Source organism: Taudactylus pleione, unplaced genomic scaffold (assembly GCF_031769625.1).
Source record: "Taudactylus pleione unplaced genomic scaffold, aTauple2 ptg000156l, whole genome shotgun sequence".
In the NCBI taxonomy this organism is placed as follows: Eukaryota; Metazoa; Chordata; class Amphibia; order Anura; family Myobatrachidae; genus Taudactylus; species Taudactylus pleione.
Genome location: NW_028284558.1, coordinates 1684476 through 1707734, shown reverse-complemented (window position 1 = coordinate 1707734; position 23259 = coordinate 1684476). Strand labels below are relative to the sequence as shown.

Below are 23259 nucleotides of genomic sequence, written 5' to 3'. Positions count from 1 at the left end.
AACGGTGTCAGTGCACATAACGTGCACTGATGCCGCTTTGGCGCTTAATACATCTCCCCCATTGTGAGCTGTTAGGTGGTCAGAATTTACTGGAAATAATGTTATTTATGTTAATAATACTATAGGAACAGAAACAGGCCCAAATTACACAATTTTAGTTGTTTTTATCAATTTTTTAAGAAATGCAGATTCAAAACTAAAAACAAAACACTTGAGGGTGGTTTTGCCAAATCCATAACACAATACGATGAGATAAAACAAAAACACGAGGATCTGCGCACATCTCTGTTTAATAATTATAGAAATTGCTGAAGAAAGAGAACAGGATTGGGAGAGGTGTGAAAGTTACAGAGCCTGACCTAGGAAGATGTTAAAGTAAAAGGGAACTGACACAGAAATGGTGTTAAAGCTCTTTGACTTACAGCTATAGAAATGTTTTGAAATGTAGATTCCTTAATTATGTACAGTAGTTGTCCCAGTATGACCATCAACGAAGGAGTAACTACCGTGGTAGATGTAGTGGCAGTTGCTATGGGATCCAGCAGTTGAGCGGATCCATGTAGGTGGTACCTGTCCTGCTCTGGGCCCTGCTCCTCTCTGTCGCTGTAAGCCCCAAAAAGTCAAGTGTCTGACATACCATTATAGTGATTCAAAACTGCTGAGAGGGAATGGAAAACTCATGTTCCCTGTTTTGTCAGACAAGGAACTGCAGAGCAGTGTGCAGTGTAGTAGAGGTGGGACGTCTGTCCAGCAAGCTGAATTCCACCAAAGTGCATATTTTTGAGGAGCAAGATGACCACATAACGAAGTTTACACAGACCGAGGGCATATGTTGGGTGGAATGAAGGCATTATCTACTGAAGTACAAAGTGGTCATAACGTTGAACCTCATTTGGCATAGCAGTGCCAAAAGTCGATTTCAATTTGTATTGCTAGATTATAAGGTTCATTTATTGTAATTAACATAATAACCAGGGGTAGATGTACTAAGCCTTGGAGAGAGAAAGTGGAGAGAGATAAAGTACCAACTAATCAGCTCCTTACGGTCACTTTACAGATTGTGTTTGAAAAATGTCAGTTAGGAGCTGATTGGTTGGTACTTTATCTCTCCAAAGATTAGTACATCCCAATAACTAACTTATCAATGTTAAAAAATAATGACACTGGCACGACTGGGTTGGAATAAGGTCACAGCTTTTATAAAATAATTAAGGTCACTGCTTTTATTAAATAAATGAACAGATTTTATTACTTAAAGGGTGGCAAAGAAGACACTACAAAGCACATAGTTATAGCCAATCTACTACTAAAATGTCCCCACCTTATTGGTGCAACCCGTACTGTGAAGGGCTCAACACTCTTTGCTATGGCACATTATGGGTGCCTACACAAAGTGAAACGCCCAATGTCGCCCCCACCATAGGTTGCACAAAAGTGCTGTCCTCCAAATGGGTAAGTGTCCCACAATGACCACTTACGCCGCATGTGTCCGCTGGTTTATAGCACCTTCCCTCTAGTTGCATTGAGTAGATTAGTAAAGACAGACAAACAAAATATATGAGCAAGGTTTTGGGCAGGAAGGAGGGACTTTCCAGCTGAAAAGAGGCAGAACCAGATTCAAATGGACCTTATATAGTGGCATTAACAAAGCTGCCCGTAACAACCCTATAAGCTAAATGGAACCAATAAAGGATCTAACTAAAAAGAGAATCTACCTATTGTAGTAACCAGTTACTAGTCAATCACAAAAAAAATAGGACTCGTATACAGCCTCAGGCTTATACAGCTCTCATCTAATTTTGTCATGAGATATAAGAAGAGGAAGGGTCTTACATTTGGAAAAATGTGCACCTATATTTTGTGAAGTACAATAAATGCTCTTCGCAGATGACCTTTTCTGCCTTTATCATGTGCTGATATTAAATACTACAGGACTCTTCGGGGGGACCCACGTTGTAGTGGTTTCAATCTCTGCCCCTCCCCCCAATCTAGATAGGTACCGGGATGGGCATTCTAACCTGATCAGTCTAGAATCCATGGTCACATAATATGCTATCCATTTAATGCTCTCCAGCCTTATTGCTGAGTAGTAACAATGTTCCCGCAGAAGGTCTTTCCACTGAATCCCTGGCACAAAAGGGGCACATTGGGACAGGGGCATGGGTATACTACTGTGCGGGTTGAACAGGGGGTTGGAATATTTTTTCTATTTGCTAATATTTAATTCATGAAACAATAAGCATCAAATGTTTGGGTGTGAATACTTAATTAAATTTAGATCTAACACCGTCAAGACATTATTCATTCATGTGTATATGACATCTCTGATGTTGAGGGGTCTGCGCATGTGCAGAACGGATCCTGCGACTTTGCCCGCAGGCGCCCCCAAGCCACAGCATGATTGATATACTGTGGCATTTGGGGGGCAGGGCAGGGTTGAGTCCATACTTGCCGACAATCAGCTGCCTCCTTCCGGGAGGGAGCTGATTGTCGGTTAACAGTGGGGGGCATATCCGGACAGCTGTGACAAATTGGGGGTGGGGCCACACGATCGCGTCATTGTGGCCCCGCCCCCTCTTCACAATGCCGTTATTTTCGGCACTGTGAAGCAGGGGGCGGGGCCACGATGACGCGATTCAGCGTGAATCACGTCACACCCCCCCCAGCTGCAGGGATTTCTAATGTATTCTGGGGGGAGGTCGGGAGGGTTGGGGAATGTCGGGAGGCTTGCCTGTCTTTCCGGTGGGCCAGGAGCAGCACCCGATATTCGGGAGGCTCCTGGCCAAATAAGGGATGGTAGGCAAGCCTGGTTGAGTCTGGTCGCCTCCTTCTGTATTAGTATCTGAGATGGATGGATTTGCCCAGCCTCTTGTGTGCAGCTCTGCAAATCCGTCCATCTGTGAATCAGACCCATATATAGATGCATTGGCACGTCTGACTTATGCCTGACATAGAAAAATCGCTGTGTTTTAAGTTGGGCATATATACGGAGATATCTAAAGTTATGCACAACTCACATGTCATCACAGTCTAAATGAGGCCCAAATGTTTGAAACTTTCCTGTATAGCCAGTAAGTGGGTTTCTGTTGACTTATACAGTTATGCAGAATGTGCTGTTTCCTGTCTTCCAGGAATATCCAACGCTGGGTCAGCTGATAGAGAAACTGGTGGAGAATAATATTCTGCTCATTTTTGCTGTAACTCAAAATCAGGTTCCATTATACCAGGTAAGAATGAAACATGTGCTGGAATTTCATCGCATTCATTACAGTACTTCTCTACTGCTAGACAATCTAGGTATTTTAATGTGAAATGAACCTTGTTATTTGTATAAAGCTATAAAGGTAAAGGAAATACTTGTCATCATAGCGGTATTATTTTATGTGATTTTAGGCATTCTGTAACCAAAGCATTATGCGTATATAAAATATTGCTTTTACAGGACATACTATAACAAGATGTAACAATATATATTGCATAGTCAAGAGTTCTATTATCAAGCTGATTGCAAATAAATATGTTATTCTATGTTTTTTTTTATTATTTTACTCTCTACTAGTACAGTGCATATAATTATAATACAGTTTAGCACTTAACTGTTCTGAAGCACCTACCAGCTTTGTTAGCAGCCGTAGTAGGTTCTCTGGTGCTCGCTGCCACATCAGAAGCCATCAGGCTTCAATTATTGTTTTCTGGTACTCTTTATAAATGTGATGAGGTTGGCAAGATGATGTGATACAGGTGGCCCTCTGTAGGCAAAAGACTTACCGTATTCAAACCCAAAGATGTCAGGCGCTTCAGGGCAGGTCAGTGCTATAATCATTTTACTAAAGTGTTTATATATATAAAAAAAACACTTAGAGAATATATTATATATGCATTGAATTCTGGGTTTCTTAACTAGGGGTGTGTGAGTGGTGCCACCACACAGAGTGCAGAGCCCTGTGGGCGGCACCCATGGTCCCTGCATCTAACTAGCAGGGTGTTTGGGATGGCACCTTGCAGCCAGAATTTCTGCAGAAGTGGTTGGGTGCAGGAGGGACCCGCACTGCACACCCTGCACCAAGGACCTACCACTGAGCCTCGCGTGTGGTGTCCTGGCTCCCTATGCTCCTCTTGGCGTTATCTTGTTAGTGCTGTCGCACAGGAGCTAGCAAAGAGCCTGGCACTGTGCCAGAGTCTTTGCTCCCTTCTGCGCAGGCGTCGTCTTTCCGAGTTTATCACCAGAAAGAGAAGCATAGGAAGGAGAATCATAGGGAGCCGGCACACCACACTGGAGGCACATTTCCTCTGGTATAGGAGGTGGGGGGGGGGAAGCGACCAGGTCCGCTTCATGGTGAAGGGACCCACTGCACACGGGCTCCCCCAGTTATAATACTCCCCTGGTTCTGCATACAAATATATTTTCTAGGGGTTGGGTATGGAATCCTGGCTGTCGGGAGCCGCTGGTCAGAATACAGACAGCAGCATCCCGACAGCCAGAATCCTAACACCCATAAGGAACGCACATAAGTATTTTCCTAATCCCTACCCTAACCCTCCCTCCCCAGTGCCTAACCCTAACCTCCCCCCAATAGTGCCTAAACCTAACCTCTCCCTCCCCGTACCTTAAACCTAAGACCCCCTCCCCAATGCCTAAACCTAACCTCCCCCTGATGCCTAACCCTAACCTCCCCTTAACACCCCAATTCTTACCTTCAGGATGCCCGCGGTTGGGATACTGGTGTCAGTACCCAACCTGTCGGGATTTCGGCACCGGTATACAGACCGCTGGCATCCCGCACGCCGGGATGCCAACTACATCCCATTTTATAGACATGAGGGAGTTTACCTGTAATCCATTTTGATACATCTCATATAAACAAAATTCCAATTCCAGTGCAGTGGGAGGAGCTGCTGTCTGCTATTTCCTTAAGTGCCCAGTGCACCTATTGAACGTTTCCAGTAAACAACACACAGGCTCAACTTATAGTGCAGCATAATTATTTTTATTTATTAAACATAAAAACACATTGAAAACATTCAAATTATATATTAAAAAGTTTTTTGGTGGGCTCTTATGGGAGGATGGGTAAGGGATGCCGCTGCTTGAGATCCCAGCGTTCAGAATCTCGACGCTGGCATCCCGACAGGTGTCAATTGGTAACCTAACCCTCCCCCTCTCCCTACTCTAACCCTAACCCTTCCTCCCTGGTGCCTGAACCTAACCTCCCCCTCCCCGCACCCTAAACCTAACCCTCCCCCTTAGTGCCTAACCCTCTGCCTAGTGCCTAACCCTAACCACTAAAGCTAACCCACTCCCTGACCCCGCAACTTACCTTTGGTATTCCGCTGGCCTGGATGCCGGCGCCAGGTTTCAGACAGGTGTCGGGATTCCGGCGTCGGCATTCTGACTTCCGGAATCCCTGGATATTGACCGCATACCCTTATGAGTGTATGTTTAAAGGTAGCCCATACATCTGCAATGTATTGGGCCAATTCCCCAACCCCCAGACACCAGGGTCCGTTCACCGGTGAAATCCAACATCACGGTTTTACTGTTCACGATCAAAATATGATCGTGATCCCCTTTGGATCGGCAATCATCGATGGCTGACGATCAGCATTTCTGATCGGCAGATCGACAGTTCTGGTTGGATGAGGGAATCGGTAAAATGGCCGGCTGATGTATGGAGCCCTTAAGCTGCATAGTGGTATGGGGTTCCTAGTTGCTCCATGGAAGGGCTCCCCAAGCAACTTTAAGGAGCAGATTAAACAGGGTGTCAGGAGCCACAGAGGAAGCACTCCAGAAACTATACTATTATACCACTTTTTCCCATAAAGGATTACACCTGAAAGTGCAGGTGCTCAGGAGGCAGCCATCCCTCAATAAAAAAAACCTGTAAATTAATAGTAGACTGATTTATAGGGCAGCATCCCTATTGTATTCCAATGCTGGAATTCATTTTTTAAATTATTTGTTTTAAGACATAGAGGCCTATTCATCATTACATAATTAGTACTAGTCAGGGGTTAAAGTGAGCAGGAACGGGGTGGAAAGGAGTTCCGTCACCTCTAATGGTAGGTGGAACTAGTTCCACCTCCACCAAGTACCTGCACAGAAGTCCCACAGACAGAGAGACACTCACTGTCTGCCTAGGGAGGCTCAATATCTTCAGAGAAACCAGCATATTAGGTAAGGAAAGAATCAAGAGAAGGCAATACATAGGGGTTGCAACAAAAAATTGGGCATCCAAGTGACATAGACTAGTTTGTGGGGAACCCATAAAAAAACAAGGCAGAAAAATAACACTGATATAGAACATAATTTTTTCTTTTTAAGTAATCTACCATTGAAGTCTCAGCTGATGGCCCCCAGCCATTCACTTTACAATTCCCTATACACAACAGTGTGTGTGTGTGTGTAAAGAACAGTTTTCACACTTAGTTTGGCCTATCAGGCTAGAGTAGCGGGGGTGACAGGCCCATCAAGAGCCGCGACGGCCCCAGGTAAAAAAGGGGCATGGCCTAATCACGGTAGGCGTGGCCACGCCCACTTCGGTTAATAAAAAAAGTTTTGCCGTGCAGGGGGGCGCAGTGAGCCCCCTCAGCCCGGCGCATAACCAGAGGGGGGCGCGATCAGCTTGATCACTGCCTCCGCCAGGCCCCTCCAGCAAGCTCGGCTCCGGGTAATTTGTACCTGCTCCACCCCCTCTCGGCGCCCCTGGGGGGGGGTTAGGCGGCGGGAGAGATGAGTTCCATCACCTCTCCAGGACCACTTTAAGCCATGGTACTAGTGATAATTATGTTTTAAACTCAACGCAAGTTTATAAAACCTTTCGGAGGCATTCATCATGCCTTGTTACCTAAACCATCACTTCCAAAACACTCTTTCTGCGGAGTCAGCTTTTCAGATGTGAGAGACTTTTCTCCTGCTGCTCCAGTCTTCGTAGACTCTTCACAGCCTGTCTTCAGGCTGCGCATGTGCAGCATTAAGGTAGTCTGCAAAAATTCTCAGAAAACCGGAACAACAGGAGAAAAGTGACGGGACCGGCCAGAGCGCTGACACCCACCACTGGCATGAAGACTGCACTCATTCGGCGGTGAGAACAGTGGAGCCAGGGGGAGGGACAAGTGTGAAGCTGGCAGTTGCAGGCAGCCAGAACACAGCAAGGAGGGATCTAAAAAGTTACCTCTGCTGCACAAGCTGCCGTGTAAACTTTAAGAAATTACCAGCCATGCTGCCCCCCAGGAAGTTCACTGATAACACCAAGGTGATCCTCCATGACATGAAGCTCCTCTACTCCCCAGTGATAAAGAGGTGTTTGCCTGAGATCATTGCCGTTCTGCCTTTGAAAAACCTTGCGCGTATGATTAACATGATCAATGATGTCCTCACAAAGGAGATGGAGCAGTTGGCCATTATTGAGACGCACAAGATAAGGATGATAGCTGCCAATATGCCACTATGCCACTTGTAAACCTTGTGCATTGGGTTAACATGATCAGTATGGCATAGAGTAACACCACCAAGTTCCAAAAACAACTTGATGAATTACATAATTTTTACATCCCCATATTAAAGTTTGGGGACTGTGGAAATTATCGTGGGACAACTGTAACCAGGAGATTTCAGTAATATCTCCTGCGTTACACAGTTGAACCCCTGTAACAGCGTTCAAACGCAGAGGCACGCCGGCATTCCTTCGACCACCCCCCTCTTCACCCGCAAGCGGCACTTCTCGTCAATCACTTCTCAGTGGCTCTGTGTGTCCGCTGCGTTCGCTTTCATGATCACAGTGGCCGGTTCGCACACGCACACTGCAGTGCATACGCATGCGCAGAACGCAAACATCGGCCGGGTGCATGCGAACACAGACTTGTGAACCAAGCTGAATGAGGCCCCAAGCACCTCTACAAATATTGGAACATCAAGAATCACATTTTCTATGGTATTTACCACTTCACTCAATCCAGCGTCATCAGATATCATAGTGCACATATGATTTCACAGAATTGGCATATAGTCCTACAGATCCTTTATTTAAGAACTGTTTACAGAAAAATGTAGCCATGGTTTCTGGAAAGGACAAATCTAAATCTTTGTCCAGTATAGCTACTGTAGTGTAAACACTATTGTTCTAATTTGGTTATAGCTCTTAGTACTACCCTAGCTAACCATATAATTTTCTGCTGACCCATAGATTCGACAATGATGCCTGTCTTGGCCTTAATGTCTGTTTTGAGCTTATTTCCTGCTGACTTACCTTTGGCTTAGTATTAGACCTCTCGTTGGGCCTCATTTATCAACAAGTATTATTCTTGTTATCACTCCTTACTAATTTTAAATGGTGTTCCAACCAATCAGCTCCCAAATGTAATTTCAATCAGCTCCTAACTGTAATTTTTCATACATGACAGTTAGGAGCTAATTGGCTAGAGCACCATTTAAAATTAGTAACGAGGTATAAAAAGAATATCACTAGTTGATAAATTAGACCTTTTGTCTCCTATATTACCACCATTGTAGATCTGCTCCCTAACCCTGTAGAATCTGACGTTGTCTCCAAGTTCTCCTTCATGGGTTTTCCTCTATAGAAGGCCTACAGCTGTTTTGAAACTACAAGTCCCAGCATGCCCTGCCACAGTTTTGCTACTACGGATTGCTAAAACTGTGGCAAGTCATGCTGGTACTTGTAGTGTTAAAACAGCTGGAGAGCCACAAGTTGACCAGGCCTGCTCTACAATGAGGCAGGATAAGAATCCTATAACTCTGTGGGCAATAGGATACCAGTGAGCATATCCAGCTCTCGGAGAAAAAGGACCACCGCAAATACACTGAGCTTTGTTTTACACAGATTGGGTTCTGAGTAAGCTAACATTACAATATGTGATGTACCTGGTGAAATGCAGGTCTGGCCAACAATGTTGGCAGAATAATAAAGGGTTTTGATGCACAGGGTTCCATGCAACAAGCCTGGCATTTTAAAATGTTACAGTATATTTATTCCAGATAGATATTATTGTTGTGCTTTGTATACTGCTTTGGTGAATCTAGCCTACACAATGATTTAATATGTAGAATTAAATTAGCCTTTGATTAATGATGTTTTTCCTAGAACAAGAACACTGGGTTTAAAATGAAATGAGTTTATAATGAGCAATATTTCCTGTGTCTCTGTGATCAGCCAAAGTGTTCTGTGTTATGTAAAACAAAGTAAAGGAGAATGTAAAAACCAGTGGAGCCCACATGCTCAACAACAGGCAGGCCTGGATTAGGGAGACAATGATCGTGAGCTCTCCCCGCTCTAGTGGAGACCAGTTCCCAGTTGGTCACTACAGGGTTGGAGCTCATGAAGAATGCTGGTGAGCTTCCCGGACCCCAATGGGCTGGGTGCCTGGGTAATGAGAAATAACTCCCACAACAAAAAATAATTTTACTTAAAAAATAATATATTCCATTCATAATACATGCTATCTTCATCTGTAAATGTAAATCCACGGGAAATCATCATCTGCACTGATATCCCATGGGAAGATGTGATCCACAGGAAATATTCTTAAATTACTAATGGAAATCTTCATTAGTATTTGCCCCGTAAAGAAAAAGAAAAACACAAATGCTCGCTCGGAGCCCAGCCATAGAATGGCAGTGAGTCAGTCACAAGCAGTTTCACTTACTTGACTCCCTACATTCATCATTCATCAATAAAAAGTAATTGAATCCATGCTGATGTTTGAAAATCAGCTAACAATGCTGTGGTACACCATTCACTATTCATATCAGTGTCCCATTCATTTCAATGTCCTATTAACATATATTGCATAGCCCTATGGAAATGAATGTGGGAAAAAAATAGCCAAATCTCTGGTTTCACCGCTTTTGTTATGTGCTAGTTGGAATGTGGCACATATGGAGAAATTTATCAAACCTTCTAAAGAGAACTATTGGAGATGTTGCCCATAGCAACCAATCAGATTCAAGCTATCATTTGTCTAGTACATTCTATAAAATGTTAGCTAGAATCTGATTGGCTCAGTACAGACAAAACAGGCAGGACTACCCTCATCCTCCCCCTAGCCCAGTTGAACACACAAGTCCAACAACAACTGGCATTAGCAGGGTTATATACTATAGAGTAATTTGAAATGAGAAAAAGGCCAAATGACTTATTAAAGGAACATAGGGCCTGATTCAGACCCACTCGCAAGCGGCTGTCCGCTCGCAAGTGGGTCGATGTTGTGCACTGCGCATGCGCACGACGACGGGAGCTCCGTCGTGCGCATGCGCCAGACGCGACGAGCGAAGGACTTTCCTTCGCTCGTTGTGTCTGATCAAAGGGGGCGTGCTGTCGATGTTGATTGACAAGACCATCGCGGCCATCAAACTGCACGCTCATATAGGCTATGGGTGGTGACCCACAGCTATACGAGCGTCCAGGAGGACGCTCCATAATTATGGAGGGCGGCCCTCATTCAGAGCGTGCGCTCTGCTCAGAGCGTACGACTCTGAATGAGTGCCATAGGCCAGTTAATTGGCATTGAACACAGTCTTATCTTCAGTTGTCCATGCTACTTAGGATCGGCGGTCCTTGGCCGTGGGCATTATCACATTTGGGTATGGGTCAAAGAAATACATAGGTAGGGGTAGTCAAATGCACACATTGGAGTCATGGGTTCAGAAGCATACATGAGAAGTGGAGGGGTTCACACTCACTCTTGGGGAGGGACCTGGCAGAAGTACACTTGAGGAGGGGTAGTAGAGGCGCACTTGGGGAGAGAAGAGCATGAGGGGCATACTTGGGGAGGGGGATCAGAGGTTCACTTGGGAAGTGATGGTTGTGAGAGGCACATTTTGGTGGGAGGGGGCAGAGGAACACAGAGGAAACTTCTGTGTGTCTCTTACTGTGGAAGCAGTAAGTATTCCAGGCACCACAGGGGTACATTGGAAGCTGGAGGAGAAGGAGTAAAAGCAGGAGGAGAGCTGGGGCAGGGAAGGAAAAGCTGTCAGTAAGGGGATGAGGGTGGTCTCCAGACTGAAGCCTCTGCCCTCTTATGAGAAGATGGCCAGGGGCATGCAACTCCCGTAACCTGCCCCCATCTGAATTCTGTGCTACAGCTGCTGCCATCCTGCCGCTAGTCACAGTGACTGACTCTGGCAGATGGGCCCGCAGCACCAATTATCCTAACAGTAAACTGTTTGTTGTTCCACAAGTGCCGGTATACCAGGGCTGACGTGCTGGCACTTGTAGTCTTCCTGTAACAAACAATATTAATAATTAATCTTTTACCATTAATTATGCACCCCCTGCCACCAGAGATGCAGGGAATAGCTCCGGACTTTCAGCCCAGAGCTGGTAGTTCCTTGGGAGGAGTGACCTCATTTTATTTTTGAAGTCTCAACTTTCTGAGGATCGTCAACCCTGGAATGACCAGTTTGGGGCTGGTTGCCATTATGGCAGGGGGAACCCACACTGTGTCTCCCTATTATAGCGTCAGCCTCCTGGCTGGTTCAGTCCAGTGCTGGTTGTTGGAAAATAAGGGGAATTTCACGCCGTATTTTCCACCTATTTTCCACTCCAGCCCAGGCTGAGAGGTTTGGGGCCACTCCTAGCCTGGCGGCTCTCACAGCTGTCTGAGCCACCAGCTATTAGCAGCGTCTGAGATGCCTTTCAACTTTAAGCAGCCACCAGATTTCAGCAGCGGATCTGTCGACATTTTGGTTGTCGACCTTATGACTGTTGACATTTTAACTGTGTCTACATTTTGACTGTCGACATTTAAATTGTGTCTACATTTATACTGTTGACATTTATTCAATGTCGACATTTTTGACTGAATAGAGTTTATATCTGTCGAGCTTTAGGTTAGGGTTAGACACCCCCATCCCGGAAGTGTTAGGTTTAGGGTGCGGGAAGGGGGGGTTAGGGTTAGGTATCAACGAGGGAGGTTAGGGTTAGGCATCACCGGGGGGAGGTTAGGGTTAGGCACCACTAAGGGAGGGTTAGGGGGGAGAGGGGAGGGTTAGGGTACTTACCTGCCCCAGTCGGGATCCTGACGGTTCGGGCTTCCAGCGTCGGTATTTAGTCTGCCGGCAATACATCCATTGGCATTACATACCGATTCCATTTCAAAGAGAGAGTACAGCTTGGCAAATGGGGAGGTGCAGCTGCTGTCACTATCTGCAGACCCCAATAAAAATAAGTTTAACAAAATGTAAAGGGAAAGGAGAATAATTATCAGTTAATAATTACACAATAAGTGTAATGTTGAAATAACAGCACTAACAATATATATATATGTGTTTTCATTTTGAGTACAAGTAGGGAAAATGAGAAATAATCTTGGTGACATGTGTAAGGTAAGTAGCAGGTATAGGGCAAATAAGTAGAGTGGTATGGAGAAAAGAGAATGCTATGGGAAAGGCATTTTGGCAGTGATGATTAGAGGAGCTGGGCCTAAATTACCTTGCCTACAGCACTATAGGGTCCTAATTCAGCATTGATGTACAGTTCAATAGGCTAAGCATGGGCATCCGAGATTTTCCTCTGGCCAGGAATTCCGAAGCAGACACAAAGGAGATCTGTCTCTCCTCTCTGCCAGCAATGAAAGATCTAGTGTAACATGGATCTAACAGTTTACACTGATAGTAGAAGAGACCTGGAACAGGCTCACTGATTACAAATTAAAATAAAATAAAAAATCCTGGGCATTTTAGCAGGTAATTAAATTCATCAATCCTGCCACAAATCAATCAACATGTACCAGGGGTGGCACTCTCAGTTAGGCTAATCATTGGGGACACATACCTACTACAATAAAATGGTGTGGGCATAACTTCATTTTTGTGATAGGGCCTTGAGGGGCTAATTGACCCCAATGTGGTCTGATGCAGAGTTGATAGCAAAATGGGCATAAATCCCCAAAAGAAAAGTGTATGAAAAAATAAAGTCTATCTGCACATGCTGTATGTGGAGCTATACACATCTTGAGATGTGCATGCCTTTGCATTGTCATCATCAACAGTTTGTACCTGCACCAGGGTTGGATTAAGACTTGTGGGGACCCCATGGCAACTAAGTTGTGGGGGCCCCCTCCAAGCCACTGGAGGTTACCTCCACCCCCCCACCCAAGCCACACGGAGCCTACCCAAGCCAAACGGATCCTACTGCCTCCCTTCCCGCCCCTGATTACTCACCTGACCTCATCAGTGCCACGGGCATGATGTGTCATGTGACACTGATGAGCGGCGCTTTGGAAGCCACTCTGCAATGTATGCAGTAGAACACAGAGCCGTGGCAGATGAACCCCCATCTGGGAACAGGTGCCGCCGGAACCTGTTATCGGCAGGGTCATATCGACCCTGTGTGGGGCACTGACTTGCACCCTCCCTGTAGCAGGCGCAAATTATATTTCTCGTAGCAGGCACCTATTCACCTACTTCCTAGTTTGCACCAGCATTTTCGTGGACACACCCTTACTGAACTCTGCCAACATGGGAGCGCCTCTCCACTCACCCTTTCTGGTTGTAAGGTTTTATCTGTGCAAAATGTGTGCAGGTCTGCAATGGCCCATGTGCGTGTGCTTGCATTGGGGGTGATTCCGAATCTCCCTATTTCAAGCCCACACGATGCGACTGTGTCAGATCTCATATGTACAGAGATTAGCATCACATAGGCGTTTCTGGGTGGTGAGTGTAAGGTCGCATGGTGCAGCTGTGTCTGATGGGAGTGTCATGGACATGTGTCACGACTCCTCTGCTTGCTTAAGATGGTCGGGCGCAGTTAGGACGCCCTTTTCAGGCTGATCTTTTACACCCAGCATGGGGCTGGTGCTAGTCCAGATACTAATGATGACGGCTGAAACACAGACGCAAAAGAATAGTGAGCAGTGCGACCAGGATGCATGAAAACACGCTAATACGCACATAGACAGACAGATAGCTATATTAACATATCCTAGTCCATAGGCTGCCGCAACAGATGCACGTTCGAACGCAAGTGCGTTCGCCTCAGACATATCCCCTTCGTGAGCATGTGGGGTTCTACTAACTCTACATCAGCCCCTACAGTAACATCTCAAAACATCTTTTGAACAACTTCTTCAATTTAAATAAAAAAATATATATTCAGCAGAAAATCGTTGTGCAAATCGAATTGCAAGTGTTTCATTCATCCTCTGAGCCATGCTTGGTCTAGCAGACCGGTGAGGAACATAAGTCACAATATGTGTAACATAAATATGTATAATAAAATACACAAAAAAGGTCTTAACATTCTCTTAAAGATTACCATTTGGCCTTTCAGTATGAAAAACAAACATTTCAATATTCACTACAGACGCTTTTGAAAAAAAATCTGACTCCATATTTTTATTACAGAAAAAAATATTCTGTGACCCCCTTCTTTATCACACACTGAATGACATATGACAGAGGAGCCATGGAGCAGATGTGATTTGTACATGAAACGTCATGTTCAATTTATTTTAAAGAATGTGAAACAATAATCCGAAAAATATGGTTAATGTTTGATACAGCACGAACTTGGTCACTGGCAGAGAAAATGTGATCTTCTTTTTACATCTGTCATTGTTCCATTTACGTCTGGATGCATTCTTAGGAAAGAAAGAAACATTCTTCTATATAGGTTTTGTCGGGTTGCTGGATGGGCATTTTCAAGTTAAACACTTTAATAGAGTTCCCGGAGAGTCAACAACCAAAGTACATGTATCTTCAAAATATTTGATCGGGGTGGGTTCTAGTTCTGAATGACATAGTGACACTATCACAAATGCCATATTCTGATGGAAAAATGAGGTAGAAGGCTTACCTATAATATATAGTCAGGTAACTGATGAAGCATAGAAAAGAAATATTCTCCAGCATCCATTTTGTATAAGCGCCCTGGGCAGCACAGTGGTCTAGTGGTTAGCATTGCTGCCTCACAGCACTGAATTGTCAAGTTAAATTACTAGTTGTGGCATATCTGTGTGAAGTTTGTATGGTCTTCTCAAGTTTGCATGTGTTTCCTCTTACACTCCAAAAACATAGTAGTAGGTTAATTGGATTCTGAAAAAATTAACGTGTCCTTGTGTGTGTGGTGTGTGCGCTCTTGTATATTAGAATTTAGACTGTAAGCTCCAATGGGGCAGGTACTGATATAAACAACACAGCTCTGAGTTAAACTGGTGGCTCTATATAAACAATAATAACTTGTACATGAAAGGTGTCACTTGCATATTTTTTCGATCTCTCCCCACAATTCAATACCAGCAATATATTTTAACGCATTTCGCGAAACATCTGATCGCTTCATCAGAAAACATGCTGTATATAATTAGTAGAGAAGATTATTTTTATATCCTTAAGGAATTAGGGGTGGTCATTGTCAAATCTTACTGGGCTGTCCTGCAACTTGTAGTTTCTGCAGGAAGTATCTGACAATCATCACTCCAAACTCTTTAGGATATAAAACTCAATTTTCTACAAATTGTATACAGCACATTTTCTGATGAAGCAAACAGATGTTCCGCAAAACATGTTAAAATATATTATGCCCAAGAGAATATTCCCTCTTGCTACAGTTCCCTTTCTAGACTCCTCTTTCATTCTCAGAGCGGCAGCAGACCTGTAAACCTGAAGTCGCTTGGATCGTTCCTTCCCAATCTCCACTAAAAATTCAGAATGTGCCACTTAGCATGTGAGGGGCAGTTGTTAAAAGAAAAAAGTACTTACCTACCCCAAGCCTGCTTCCTGCACCATGGTAAGTATGCGGTGGCTTTGAAGCCACCAAGAATAGAATCCCAGCCCAGGACATGCTGCAGGTGAGGTGATTTCTGTTAGGTGGGTTACTATACTTGTATAGTAAACCTGGGGTCTCTAAGCCATGTGTATATTGGATGGACAACCCTAGTTAATGTTTGAAGGTTTTTTTTGCAGTCCCTAAGTATAACACCTGTTACCACATAGGAAACTCCTCAAAATGTGACCTTGGTACGTAAACTGTTTTCTTTTCATAGATCCTATCATACAGCTGCTAAATTCAATCAAGGATATTTGATGGCCCATGTTTTGTTATTAGAGTAAATCAGTAGTGATTTTAAAGCTGTGCTACCACTTGCATAGAACATTTTTCTATGGTGTCCCTCTCCCTTGTAGCCGGTGCCCTGGGTGCTCCTCAATATGGCAAATACATTTCTTATTGCCAAATTTGTATGGTGGCTTCGAGTGGAAAGGCCAATCATAAGCTGCAATCTTTTGATTGTGGCTTGTGTTTGGTCCCCTGCTCACATTGCCAGTGCTGGTTTACCGCCATGGCTGAAGGAGCCCCAAAAAGAATGACTGCACAGCTTATGGTGTCAAATCTTTTACCAGGTGCTACTGCAGCTTCAACACATGTCTGCAAAATCTGGATTCATCTGTAATAGCTATGTTGTTTCATATAGGTTAATATTTCGTAAGTCAAATTTGAATTAATAAATTGCATCACATAAGAATTAACCCATGTTGGTTAGTATGAATCAAACGATCTGACAAAAAAGTATTAGACATATGTTATATATTTTGTATAAGTGTTTAACTTCTTAACAGTTTTGGACAAGCCTCATCCCCTTATATGTACTACTGTAAGTAGGTGAGGTCTCTTACCTGCAGCAAGGTCACATGACAGAATTTAAATCTGTCAACACTGACAGGATTAAGTACAAACTGCAAAATATTTAAAAAAAAGTTTTGGTGACCAACTGTTTTTAGTGTTTGCTGCATACGATTATTTTCTGAACTGACCACATGAATGAATTAGCTGAATCATGGTTTTAAGCAGAGAAATGTGACACTTCAATATATAAACATTTCTTCCAGAGTTACCAGGCAGATGACATGTGTTTCAATATTAAGAAATATTTGTTTTTCAGCGTACAGTAACTTGGATATGACTTGAGGCAGGGCTCCAAGTAAAATAGTAACTTTGTAGCTGGAATAGTATTCAAGGAATTTTGGCAGAAAATCACTCAGGTAAATGTTTAAAGAGTTCAGAAGATGGCAGCTATCTTTTCTCAGGAATGTAACTATTAGAATGAAGACGATCCCTGGCGTTATTTGGACTTGATTTAAGGTTTTATTTGGACTTGATTTAACTGAAGTCCAACTAAAGGTTGCAAGATTCTGCTGTGATTTAATGCTCATGGTTGGAGAGGCAGACTGAGTTATGTGCCGTAGGGATGTTTAAATGTATAAGTCTAGCCTGCCTCCTTGACATGAGGCCTGGACAGAGTAGGTCGTATTTCACGATACACTTCTAAAGCTGGCCACACACTAGACCAACTTACATCCAACCAGCTTACTTGTTGATTGGTTGGAATGAAAATCTGGTAAGGAATGGGAGTAAATGATGATCAGCAATTTGCTCCTAAATGCCAGAAAACAGATGAAAATGTTCGTCAGACAAGTTTGTTAAATGTTTGATCTAAACTATTTGTTCAATCAACAGTTTTTGTGGGAATATCTGTTGCACCTCTTGTAAAGAAATGTGCGGATGATGATCTCATCAAAATATATTTAACCTAGGTTTAAGAAAACAGGATAGGTAAATAAATGTGTAAAAAACATATGTGGTCCATTCCCAGGGGCACCCAGAGAAAGTTGACCTGAACCAGCGGGAGCCCTGGTCAGCCAGGGTATGTACCCTCCACCCCACCTCATCCTCCCCAGCCATGGTCAGCCAGGGAATGTACCCTCCACCCCACCTCATCCTCCCCAGCCATGGTCAGTATGTACCCTCCACCCCACCTCATCCTCCCCAGCCATGGTCAGCCAGGGAATGTACCCTCCACCCCACCTCATCCTCCCCAGCCATGGTCAGTCAGGGAATGTACCCTCCAACTGTTTTATTTGGCCACACAAGTGAGTTACATGAACCGCGGATCACTGATGTCATTAGTGTTATCCTGGGAGACCAAGTCGCAGCACCATTACCTTGTTTTACTATTCAGCAACTTCAGTCCATCAATATTTATTAGGTGGCCTGGTAGTAAAGGGGTTTGAACGTAGAAATGGAAATGGAAATGGAAAGTAAGGGCTAGTACACTAGGATTGGAAATTAATATGCACTAACTTTTTATTTTATCCATATATCATATACTAGTGAGGTATAAATTATAGGCTATATAAGTAATTTATAAACTGCAAAAATATAAAATTGCAGCACAAATGCTCTTTCTGTGATTTCACTGCTTATATTTCTTTTTTCACAGTTGTAGCCTGATTATAAGAAAGGACATTTACTGTATCTGTGGGCCAAGGTCACAGTGTGTATACAGGGCCCGGCGCTACTATTAGACGAACTTTGATGGTTTTCTAGAGTACAAACACTGAGTTGATTTACAATACTGATTGATAAATGTTGGAGACACATGAATGCTGATAGTTGTAGCTACAGAAGTGGGCAATTTAATTGGTGCCACCATCATTAATTAATTAACCTGAAAATATTATTGCCTCTGATAATTAATTTATAAATAATATTAGTCTCTTAATATTTATTAACTATTATATTGTCTGCTAAATAAAACAAATACATTATTTATTATTTAATTGCCCACAATAATACATAAATTAAATAATTGTGTATCCATAAATACATTCAGTAATGGTTTTGGCTCCTTACTTAAGTATTAATTATGTATAGCTTTATACATATGTTGAATCTGGCTCCTTATCAGGTTCTGGCCAGACAGATGCTGTAACTCAAACTGCAAGCAGCTGTGAAGTTGGACCATAATCTTACTCTCCAATGTGCCTTGTTCTGAGTTGGGCATGAACAATGTGTGTCTCATTCATCCAAACCCAATATGTACTCAACTTACTAACAATAATTTCTTTAAAATATGTAGCAAGACCAAATTGCAGTCGTGCAGAAAATTAACCTTAAGGCTGAACAAGAGCTTCCTTAATTTTTCCTTTTACAAAACACAATTCACATTTTACAGTCAACATGATGGATTATTTGTAGAACATTTTCAGTGTGCAATGCAGATATGTATTGATGTCTAGGTTTTATTTATTGCAGAATTATGCCAAGCTGATACCTGGAGCCACTGTTGGACTTCTGCATAAAGATTCTGGAAATGTATTGCAGTTGATTTTAACAGCATACAAGGTGAGATCTTTATTTTATTTCTCTGACTGATTAATATATGTTATTGGTTACTGTTGAATAAAAAAAAAACAGCCAGGAGACACCAGGGCGGATGCGGAATTTATCACTAGTCGGTTCCGCGGATGTAACCTGAGTGTTTTCTCACTGTGTATGCTCTGGATCCCAGCACATGCAACTATGGAGAATGTTGAGTTGTTGATAACTCAGTAGCATCTCCATTTTTGGCTGAAGTAGGGTAGCTGGGTAGTAAAGGAGCATCCGCGTATAGGCTAAGCTCAGTGAGGCTGGTCGATGGAAATGTTGGCTCTGCAGAGTTGTGCATACGCATAATTACGCCTGTTTTTAGAAAGATCATTTAACCACTTAACTGGCTAATATGTTTTCCACAAACCGCTCAGAAATTGTTTTTAGGTAGAGAACATCTATTTAAAATAATATTAATATAATTTAAAAAAAAAATCAATTGACGATATATCGGAATATCGATCATCGGGACATCGCGACTTTACATTTACTTGCTGGCTGATCCTCTCTGATTGGCAGCACGGCAGACACTGGGGGAGGGTGCCCGGATGTAGAGAAACCGTGCCAATCCCTCTGCCATTAGCGTCTGCTGGAGGATTGTCTTTCAGCACACGCCCAGTTTGCAACCATGTCAGGTAATGCACAACCTAACGTGGTTGCAACCGATTGTGACCACACCAGGCAAGTAGTTACGCCATGGATATGGCAGGTGCAAGTGGGCAGTGAGAATGATGGCAGCTGTGAAATAGTGGATGGAGTGGACTAATCACATAGGTATAAAACTCAGCATGTGGGTGAATATCTGCACTTAGGGCCTGATTCAGAGCCGCTCGTAAGCGGCCGCTCGTTTGCTCCGAGCGATGTTCGCACAACTGCGCATGCGTATGGGTCATAATGCTCATGCGCCAACCAGTCATTGCGGTCGGAAATCGAGCGCTCGCAAAACAGCGAGTGCCTGCTAATTTGAGTGACAGGATGAGGCGGTTTGTGGGTGGTAACAGGGGAAGGTGCTTGAAAACGGGGAGTGGTGATCCAAACGCAGGCGTGCCAAACGGTCAAAACGGGCATTTTAAGGGTGTGCATAATTAACAAAGCAGCGTCATCGACCACGTCATTTGGTTGTTTCTTAGCCTGAACTGTTCGCATGATTGCGGTAGGAAAAAGCTACCACAAGCACTGCGAGCAGTTCAGACGCCTTTCGATGTACTCGATTAATCTAATAAATAGTGGAGATGACGTAGGATGCGAGCGGCCAGGGGGCGTCTTTACAAAATAGTGAGCGCATGTTTCGTTCGCTCGCTCAGACACAGAGGCGTCAACAGACCGCAAAGAGCGAGCGCTCAATTTAAATATCCGGCCCCTTTTTCTGAACGAGCGAGCGCAAATAGCGTCCGGCACTGAATCAGGCCCTTATTTTGGTGCACACAATGCAGAAGCAATTGCAGCCGACTTGCATCACCTCTGCATAGGTCCCTTTGAGTATGCGGCTTTCTTGTTTCTAGTTTATTTCCCGTGCTAAAATACAAACACGTTGAAATCTGTATCCAGTTAAGTAGAAATGCAAATAACCCAGAATCTGCTTCCTTTCTTTATAAACCTCTATTAAATATAAGACCCTGATACTGAGAAAGTATAGAGCCAACAAGCAGATGAAATAGCAGATTTAATTGTATCTCAGACACAGATGTTTAAGAGATGTCAAACCCTTACCCTGCAGCAACTGTGCAATTGAGCAACTCCTATAAAGGAGAAGTCAATTCATAGAGATGCCATTAATATGCCAAGCTATAGCTAAGACTCTTCCTCAGTGCTGGCCGTGACATGCTCTTAATTCCCAGGAGGTAAATTATTAACTCAAAGAACTACCATGTAAATGGTATTTAGCAGAATAGATATAACTTAGTTACATATTGTATCTAAGCCGGAGATGCTGAAAATTCTCCCTAAACCTTTTTAATTTTTTTAAGTGACCCTACAGCAGCCATAATCCATAGTTATACCGATATGACCTAATAAGGCTGAACTACAGTATGTTTAAAATTAAATAATTCCTCCCTATTGTAAATACCCTTGTATGTTTACACAGTTTGTACCATTACATGAATGACATGTTCTTTTACTATACCCCTTTCACACCGATATCCCGGGTCGCACATAGGATTTTGTAGACGGGTCCATCCCAGGTGCGACCCGGGTGAGACCCTGTCACGGCCAGGGTATTTCAGCATGGCGCTAGGCTTGTGTTACCTGTGAGGTCGTTGTGGCGCGGGCTGTCTGGTGGCGGAGCTGGTGTCTGGCGGGGGGCTTTGGCTGCGCGCGTTGTTGTGCGGCCCTGTTGTCACTCTGCGCTGGTGAGGCCTGGCGGCGTCTCCGTTCCGTTTGGCATGGGCGCCGCCATCTTGCCGTCTGGCCATGTGATGAGGCTGGCCAATCCTGGTGAGTCACATGTTCCCTCCGGCCAGTAACAGCACGGCATGGGGTATTTAGGAAGGGTCAGTGCCTTCCTTCTTTGCCAGTGCAACGTGTATCTCAGCCTAGCTGAGAGGGAGTTCTCTGTGCTTTCCTGTTCCTGTGAATTCGCTGTCTGCCAGTCTGCCTGTCAGCTCCTAGTTCCCACTGGACTACCCTGCTACCTCCATCACCCTTGCCCATACCTGAGTGCCTGAGCCTGCTGACATCCAGCGCTTCAGTTCACTATCTGCAAACCTGGCTTGATTATTTTCAGTTCACTACCTGCAAACCTGGCTTGATTATTTTCAGTTTCACTACCTGCACACCTGGACAGCTCTAATTGTTTCTACCTGGACATTAACCCTTTTGCTCCCACCACAGAACTCTTGTGCACATTTATATTTTCCTGGACTTTTGTTTACTGCCACATTATATGTCTACTCAAGCACTTATTAAAAATCCTAGTTTTATTTTCAAATCTGCTTCTGTGATCGTTCCTGCTACCACCCCAGGTCCACAAGCAACCCAGAACATAACAGTTTGCACTGGCCCCATGGAGCCGGCCACGGATCAGGAGTCAGGAGTGGATTTGTTCAGGTGCATTTCTGGTCGTTTAGAAAATCTGGAAAACATGCAGCATCAGATGGCTAAATTTCTGCAAGAGATGTCCAAGTGACAGGATAGTTTGCAAACTTCCTTTTCTACTCCTGAAGTACCAGCATCTACATCCGCATCAGCGTCTGGGAATACAGGAGGCAGATCATCTCCCCGCTTACGTCTTCCTTTACCAAATAAATTTGACGGCAATCCTAAACTCTGCCGAGGTTTCCTAAATCAGTGTGACATACATTTTACCCTGCAGCCTGACAACTTTCTAACTGCAAGAACTAAAGTGGCTTATATAGTCTCTCTGTTATCTGGCCAGGCCTTGGAATGGGCTTCCCCACTCTGGGAGCGCTCAGATCCGCTGCTGGATAATTACGCAGGCTTTGTGTCATCCTTCAGGAGGATTTTCGATGAACCTGGGCGTACTGTATCAGCATCATCAAACATCATGACACTGAGACAAGGGGTCCGTCCTGTCAGTCAATATGCCGTGCAATTTCAAATTTTAGCATCAGAGCTCAAATGGAATGAGGAAGCCCTCACCTCGACCTTCTGGCATGGGTTGTCAGACCGACTAAAGGATGATCTAGTCACTCGAGAGCTTCCTACTAATCTGAACGACATGATTTCGTTGTGTATCAGAGTTGACCTACGCTTCAGGGAACGTCAGGCTGAAAAAAACAGAACTGACCGGCAAAGGTCATTTACCCCCTCCATTTCTACCCGTCCCATTCCTTCCCCTACTGAAGAGGAGCCTATGCAGGTGAATCATACACACCTCTCTAAAGAAGAACGTCAGAGAAGAATGCAAAAGAACCTCTGTCTGTACTGCGGAGAGTCCGGTCACCTGCTGATCTCCTGCCCCCGTAAACCGGGAAATGCCAAATCCTAACTGACCCTGGAGACATCAAGTTAGTTATGAACCCGTCTCCAAAAATTAAAGATTTCACGATTACCCTAGCCTTGGATCTTAAACCCAAACCTGTCTTTGCTACTGCTCTACTCGACTCGGGAGCAGCCGGAAATTTCATAACGTCTAGTT

The 23259-nt window shown here is 44.0% G+C and overlaps 1 protein-coding gene across 2 annotated transcripts in view; it reads left to right on the top strand.

Moving 5' to 3' along the window:
* Nucleotides 1-23259, top strand: part of ITGB6 (integrin subunit beta 6) — a 124456-nt gene that overhangs the window by 17939 nt on the left and 83258 nt on the right. For both annotated transcript variants that reach the window (XM_088474806.1, XM_088474807.1), the window contains exons 7-8: nt 3132-3227; nt 19047-19136. In XM_088474806.1, the coding sequence (XP_088330932.1) occupies nt 3132-3227; nt 19047-19136 (186 nt within the window). The remainder of the gene's footprint in view (nt 1-3131; nt 3228-19046; nt 19137-23259) is intronic.